General features: G+C 43.5%; 1 protein-coding gene across 2 annotated transcripts in view; it reads left to right on the top strand.

The window, feature by feature from the left end:
- The first annotated feature begins 4,646 nt into the window (after positions 1 to 4,646).
- The window catches only part of GPATCH2L (G-patch domain containing 2 like), a 54,875-nt gene continuing 51,654 nt past the window's right edge, over positions 4,647 to 7,867 (top strand). For both annotated transcript variants that reach the window (XM_008699408.2, XM_040641617.1), the window contains exons 1-2: positions 4,647 to 4,738; positions 6,918 to 7,589. In XM_008699408.2, the coding sequence (XP_008697630.1) occupies positions 6,928 to 7,589 (662 nt within the window). In that variant the 5' untranslated portion in view covers positions 4,647 to 4,738; positions 6,918 to 6,927. The remainder of the gene's footprint in view (positions 4,739 to 6,917; positions 7,590 to 7,867) is intronic.

The following is a 7,867-nucleotide window of genomic DNA, read 5'->3' as shown; positions in this document are numbered from 1 at the left end:
ATTCTTGGTTGCAGGACAGCATTTGCCAAGGCCCTGGGGGTGCAGGGAGAGAGTGCTTGGTGGGCTGGTACGGTGAGCATGGGGCAGGGGTCAAGATGAAGCTGAGACATAGGCAGGGGCCAGATCATAGGCTGTTGAGGCCATGGTGAGGACTCCTTTTATTATAATTGCACTGAAACTAAATCAACCAGCAGCAGAGGTGCTTTTTCCATGGTGTGTGTGTGTGTGTGTGTGTGTGTGTGTGTGTGTGTGTGTGTGTCTTATGGGAAGGACGGATACAGGGACACAGGAGAGAGAAACCTATTATTTTTCCTACATGTAGATCCTTTTCAGCTGGTGTTTTTTCTCATTCAACAAACAATTTTGCTTTAATGGTCAATTGAGGGAAACTTGTTGACTAGACTCTCTTCCTCTTCTCAGTAATTACTAATTTTTTTGGAGCACTTAATTTGTGTTGGGTTCTGTGCTAAATGGTTTGTGTTCATTATGTCATTTAATCTCCACTGGAGAGATGTGTACATTCTATTATTGTCTCCATTTCACAGATGGGGAAGCAGACGCTCACAGAAGTTAAGCAGTTAGCTCTGGACACAGCTAGTTACTTCTGGAGCTTGACCCTTGGCTTCCTTCCTGCCTCTACTGTCATCTGCTTGCAGTCGGCCCCAAACTCCATGTCATCAGTGACTTTAGTCACCAAGTGTGATGGCCTTTCCTTAGAACTATTCCTCACCAATTTTCGTTTTGGTTCTTTTTTTCTTAAATTTCTCCCTTTTCTGGCTTATATACACTGGTTCTCTTCAGATGGTCTCTGTTCTTTTTGAGCTATCTCCTTCAACCCCACAGGCTTCTCTTGCCATACTCTCTGAGTGGTCCTGCCTCTGACTACCATCATCACTTGAAGGTGGGAGCTTTTATTTAAATTTTCTCTCGAGATGGAGACAATCGCTTCTAATTTCGTGTTCCAGCATTTAGTAAGCAAATACCTGTGTGTGTGTGTGTGTGTGTTTTAATAGACAGTAGTTACTGGGCACCTACCACGTGCAAAGTGTTGTTCTAGGCATTAATGAGAATACAATGGCTAGGACAGGATCTCTGGGGCAATGGGATTGGCTTCATTTTTGTTCACACAGCTCTATTGCCAGAGCTTGTCATAGGTGCTCAGCATGTATTTGTTGAATGAGTAGTTTAGTTGGGGAGGCAAAGTTGCACATAATTGGCTCTGATTCAAGGTTGAATGGAGAAAATGCTCTAGTAAATATGCCAGGAGGTGCTGAGAGAGTCCAGCAGAGTAGGCAAGCAAGGAGAAGTCTTCATGGAGGTGACATAGGCATTCAGCTTTTAAATCACCCTAAATCTTAGTGGTGTTCAAGAAATAGCAAGTGAGGGGCACCTGGTTGGCTCAGTTGGTTAAGCATCTGACTCTTGATTTCAGCTCAGGTCATGATCTCAGGGTTGTGAGATTGAGTCCCACATGAGGCTCTGTGCTCAGCATGGGGTCTTCTTGGGACTGTCTCCCTGTCTCTCTGCCCCTGCCCCACTCGTGCTCTCTCTCTCTCTCAAATAAAACAATAAATAAAACCTTAAAAGTAAAAAAGAAATCGCAAGTGATCTGGTGTGCTGAATTATGATGCAAGAGGAAGTGAAAGATGGATGAGGTGAAATTGTGTTTTGGAAATCTCACTCTATTGCCAGTGTAGAGAATGACTTGCTTGGGGACAGACCAACCAGAAGAGTGGTTGCCTACCCAGGCCAATGTCACGGAGAAAGCAAAACAGGGAGAGTGGATGCAAGGGTAGTATAAAAGTAAAATCTATGAGACTTGGCATTTAAGTAGATAAAGGGGTATTAAGAAAGAAGCAAGAACTAAAAATGACTTTGAGCTGTCTCACCTGGGTGACTGCATGATGGTGGCAACATTTCCCAAACAGGGAACAGTGGAAAAGGGGGAGATTTGATAGGGACTATGGAAGAAACTAAGCTTTGTTTCGAGGTCTTAAATTGGAGATGCTGGTGGAGCAAACCAGGCGAAATAGCTAGCAGAAAGCTGAAAATAAAAGCTGGATTTCAAGAAATACAGAAGCTTTCAGAGCTGATTGGGGCAACTGACATCATGGGAGATGCTATGACTTGTGGGAGAGAATTTTTTTTCAGAGTTTTATTAAAATTTTTTTATATGAATATAATCGACACACAATCTTTTATTAGTTTCAGGTGCACGACATAGTGATTCAACTTCTCTATATGTTATGTTATGCTCACCCCACTGCAGCTACCATCTGTCACCATACAATGCTATTACAATATTATTGACTATATTCCCTTCGCTGTGCCTTTTATTCCCATGACTCATTCATTCCATAACTGGAGATCCACTCCCCTTAACCCATTTTCCCCTCCCCCTAGGCAACCATCAGTTTGTTCTCTGTATTTATAGGTCTGATTCTGCTTTTTGTTTGTTTATTCATTTTTGTTTTTTAAATTCCACATATGAGTGAAATTATACAGTATTTATTTTTCTCAGGTTGACTTACTTCACTTAGCCTAATATCCTCTAGGTTCATCCATGTTGTTGCAAATGGCACCATCTCATTCTTTTTAAAGGCAGCCTGATATTCCAGTGTGTGTGTGTGTGTGTGTGTGTGTGTACACACATCTTTTTTTAAAAATCTGTTTATCAGTGTACACTTAGGTCACTTGTGGGAGAGAACTTCACTTAGGCAGAAAAGAGGAATGATGGCTGTGGACAACTTTTGAACATTTCTTTCTCTCCTGTGAGAGTTACAAATTCAGTGTGTCCAAAATGGAATTAATTTCTCACCAAATCTGTTTCTCTTCTTGACTTCTCTAGCTGTGCAAATGGTACTGACCACTCTCTTAGTCATGCTGGCTCCAAACCTCAGTCCTCCTTGTCTCTTTCCTTAATTCTTTACATAGTAAGTTTCATCTATAGAAAATTCTGAAAATCCATAAAAATAACAGTTAGAAGATATAGTCATTTATAATGGAACTACTTTGAATGATGTGTAGTGTATCATTCTAGTTATATTCTTAGGCAAGTACAGATTTAATTTCCTATATACATGAATACAGCCATACTCTACATTTTTAGAATAACCTTTTTATTGGAGTAAAACAGTCATGCAGAAATGTACACAATCAGAAACTGATGACTTTTCTTTCATTAAATATTCTTCCACATCAATTTTAAAAGGCTTCAGAGGTATTCCATCCTATAGATGTACCATAATTTACATAACTAATCCCTGTTGTAGGATATTTTTTTTCTTGTCTTCTCATCCCTCTCTCCCCAATTTAAAAATTTTGTACCTATTTCCAATTTTTCTTCAGAATAAAATTCCTCAGAGGCAGAATTTCTGGGTCAAAAGGCATATGCATTTTAAAAAATAACCTTTTTCTTTTAGACTAGTGTTAGGTATGCAGAAAAATTACAAAGGTACTACAGATAGTTCCTGTATACCCCATACTCAGTTTCCCCTATTATTAACTTCTTACTGTAATATAGAACATTTGTCACAATTAATGAACCAACATTGAGACATTATTATTCACTAAAGTCCATAGTTTATCCAGGTTTCTTTAGTTTTTACCTCATGTCCTTTTTCTGTTCCAGTCTCCCATCTAGGATACCACACCACATTTAGTTGTCACATTTCTTTAGGCTCCTCTTGGCTGTGACAATTTCTCAGACTTTCTTTGACTTTGTTTACCCTTAACAATTTTGAGGAATACTGGTCAAGCATTCTGTAGAATGTCCCTCAATTGGGGTTTGTCTGATTTTTTTCTCTTGATTAGACTGGGTTTATGGGGTTTGGAAGGAAAGTATCATAGAGATAAAATGCCACTTTCATCGTATCATACCTAGCCTACATATGATCAACATGATTTAACATTGTTCATGTTAACCTTGACTAGCATCTCCACTATACTCATTTTCCCTCTTTCCATACTGTACTCTTTAGAAGGGAGTCACTACACACAGCCCACATTCAACGAGTTGGGAGTTATACTTCAGGATGAATTTTATCTACATAAATTCATCGGAATTTTTCTGCACCAGAGATTTAGCTCTTCTTCCCTGTTTATTACTTTATTCATGTCAGTATTCATATCATTAGTTTACTTATGTCAGTATAGACTCATGGGTATCAATTTTATACTTAAGAGTTATAATCCAATAGTACTTTACTTGTTTTGTTGCTCAAGGCGTTTGTATTTGTAAGACTCTGAGTAATTCACTACAAAGGTACCCGGCTAATAGTTGTGCCAACTCTCACAGTCAAGAACGAGGACACATTTCCCCTCAATTTTACACACCCTTTATAAAAGTAGGTCAGCAAACAAGGGCGAGGCCGAAATCTCTTCCTAGTGCCCAATTTCTTGACGTCCCCAAGGCAGATGAGGCCAGCCTGGGGAGGGGGTGTCCTTTCCCAGATGTGGACCTCATCCCTTACCCCGCCCGCCCTTAACCACCGCCTCTTGGGGTCCGCAGCCCCTGCTCCCGTCTTCTCCAAGGCCGCGCCCTCCGTATGACGGAAGTGGGCGCGGCCACGGACCGGAAGCGCTGGGCAGGGGCGGGCCTTCTCAAGCAGCGAGCCCCTCCCACTCCATCAGTGCCTCACCCCTCCGGCCCAGACCGGAAATGAGGTCAGAAAGGGAAACCCTGGCGGGGAGACTCGGCCCCAAAAGCGGCGGCCATTGGAGGTGGCTGCGGCAGCTGGTGAGGGGGAGGAGTGGGTTGAGAGGGTTGGGGTCCAGGGGGACGGCGCCAGTGGGGATCGGGGCTCCGGCCCGAGGCCGAGGGGCCATGGCCGCCACAGAGCTGCGGAGGTTGGCGGGAGGGGCGAGGGTGGCTGGGCCTTGTTTTTCAGGGCCCATCGCCCCCATCCCGGGAAACGGGATTCGGGCATCTCCGGGGCGACAGTCACCTCTTCTCCTTTATTCTTTCTGGCTTTTTTGGGGAGGCGACAGCGTGAGGGCTCGGTGTCTCGAACCGTGTTAGCCCTAGTCTTCGGGGGCGGGCCGGGGCGTGGGGGAGAGCCCTTCCAAACAAGCTCTTTCTCACATTTGTGGCCATGTTGCGACCCCTGATCACGGAGGGAGCTTAGTCACCAGGACTTGGTTTTTGGCAGTTTCTGCCCCCTGCCCCGGTGAGCCCATGTGAGAAGTTGCTTCTTGCCGCCTGCCTCCTCCCCAGCTCCTCGCAACCCGGTCTTTCTCTCCGACCGTGTGCCTGCCTTTTTTTTACTTCTATCGGTTTCCCGTTCTTTTCTCTGCGTGACTTACCTTTTCCTCTCCTCGAGTGCTTGCTGGACAGGGGGCTTCTCTCGGTGTGTGCACCCGAGACTGAAGGTGTGGGAAGGTCGGGGTTCTGTCACCAGCTGTTCAATTGCAGTCCTTTAGATAGGAGAGGATTCTGCACAAACAGCTGCAAGTTTTTCTGTAACTTTGTTCCACGTTAAAGTGTACAGTTCTGCCTGAGTTTTTAAAGCAGTGGTTCTTTATTAAGAAAGTAGGTTTAGACCTGCTGTCCCTACATCGTTTTGGTCTTGGGGCAGTTGTCTCCCACACCCCAGTCAGGGCGTTTTAAACTACTTCGTATTGCTTAAAGGGACGTGGTCATTTTATGTTGTGTGGCTTTTGACACTGAGACGTTTTGTTTGGGTGGTAGTTTTGGAACTAGGTGTCCCCATTGCTTCCACCCATGTGGCAGATAAGCCAGCCTACTGTTTCTTGCCTTTGAATTCGTTGGCATAGGGACGGCATGAAAATAGGTTTTAAAAAGTCCTTTGCAGAATGTAAACTGCATGAATGGAAATACGGTCTGAGAGTGGCACCACACTGTTTTAAATTCTAATTATGGACTTGAAATACTTTGGGCTTAACAAGGGCTAGGGGAAAGATGCTAAATTAATATGTATTTAATATGGTGTTGTACAAATTACATTAGACATTTCCCTTTTAAAGGGTGTTTTGAAGATTGCTCCTACTGCTCTTATCCCTTGGAAGGTTTGCCTCTGAAGGGACCCTTGGAGTATGAGGGTTTGACAAGAATGAGTAGAAAAATAGAAAAATTTAGAAAGCGGTTAGCTAGAAATCTTAAGAGACTCCATCAGTCTCTGTCATTTCAGCCTCAGTTATATCCTGCTTTTTGTGATTGGTACTAAAGCACATAATTATGATCGCTTAATTTTCTGAAGGATGGGAGAAGAGCTTAGAAGTTGCTAATTGTTAAAAAATATATGACATACCCGATAAATTTCCTTTCCTGCTAGCTTCCAGGTGGTAGTTGGGACCAGAATGGGTGCAGACCTAGTCTCTTTTTTCCATTTGGGGTATACATCTGGGTCACCACAATTTCTTGGATCACTGAAACTGCAAGCAGTGGTCCTTAAAGTGTGTCACTAAGTTGCTTTCTCCCCCCTTCCACAAGCATTCTTATCAGTGATCCCAGACCATGGAACAGTTCTTTATCCATGGTTTTCAAGTTGTGTGTTTTTCTGCTCCTGTCTAATGAGATTTCTCTAATCTTTTTGGATTTTATCATCAGATAATTTAGTGACAAGTTTAATTGGGGAAAAGAGGGGGGGATTTATTTCCCTGGGTTTGCTAAGTTTTGCTCATATTCTGGTTGTGATCTGGTGAGTGATTTTTTTGTGCTTTAAGGACATGTTGACTTGAGGTACCTAACAAGGACCAAACACCTATTTTTAGTGGCTTAAGCGTGCATGGATGGTAGAAACAGAGCCCTAAGTGTAAGGATGAGAGGTGATTTTATTTTCTGTAGATAGGGTGGATTCTGCTGTGCCATGATCTATTTTGTAAAATTATGCTAAACAACAGAATCCTATTCAGGCTTTCTTTTTCTTTTCTCTTTTTCTGAACTTTTCTTTTGGCAGATGTGGCCTCATGGATGAGCTGGTACATGACTTAGCCTCAGCCTTGGAGCAGACATCTGAGCAGAATAAGCTTGGTGAGCTGTGGGAGGAGATGGCCCTGAGCCCTCGGCATCAGAGGCGGCAGCTTCGCAAAAGGAGAGGCCGGAAGCGCCGTTCAGACTTCACTCACCTGGCAGAGCATACCTGCTGCTACAGTGAGGCCTCTGAGTCAAGTCTCGATGAGGCCATTAAGGACTGTCGAGAAATGGCTCCTGTTGCCAATTTTAGTGACTCTGATGACACAATGGTAGCCAAACGGCACCCAGCTCTCAATGCCATTGTTAAGAGTAAGCAGCACTCTTGGCATGAATCTGACTCCTTTACCGAAAATGCACCATGTCGACCCCTCCGGCGCCGGCGGAAGGTGAAGCGAGTGACATCAGAGGTGGCTGCCAGCCTTCAGCAGAAGCTCAAGGTGTCAGATTGGAGCTATGAGAGAGGCTGCAGGTTCAAGTCTGCTAAGAAGCAGCGTCTGTCCCGTTGGAAGGAGAATACTCCCTGGACCTCCTCAGGTCATGGGTTGTGTGAATCAGCGGAAAATAGGACTTTCCTAAGCAAAACAGGAAGGAAAGAAAGGATGGAGTGTGAAGCAGATGAACAAAAACAGGGCTCTGATGAGAACATGTCAGAATGGTGAGATCTCCCTTACTCAGATTTTCCTGGTTATTTTTACCCCAAGTACAATTCCACATTCTTGATGAGTTCACCTGTCTTTCCAGACCAGCCACTGTAACATTGAGTTTGTAGCCCTCCTTTAAGCCATCAGCTAGGGTATATCTCTAGCTTTTTACGGTACATTCATGACTCAATTTCCCTATTTCAAGAAGGCTATATATAATGAAACACATTTGTTTCTAAAAATGGTTTAAAATGTGTACTTCACATGCATAACCATGAATTTTATTTTAAAA

The sequence above is a fragment of the Ursus maritimus genome, unplaced genomic scaffold, assembly GCF_017311325.1.
Source record: "Ursus maritimus isolate PB19 unplaced genomic scaffold, ASM1731132v1 scaffold_25, whole genome shotgun sequence".
Taxonomy (NCBI): Eukaryota; Metazoa; Chordata; class Mammalia; order Carnivora; family Ursidae; genus Ursus; species Ursus maritimus.
This window is presented reverse-complemented; position numbering and strand designations above follow the sequence as displayed.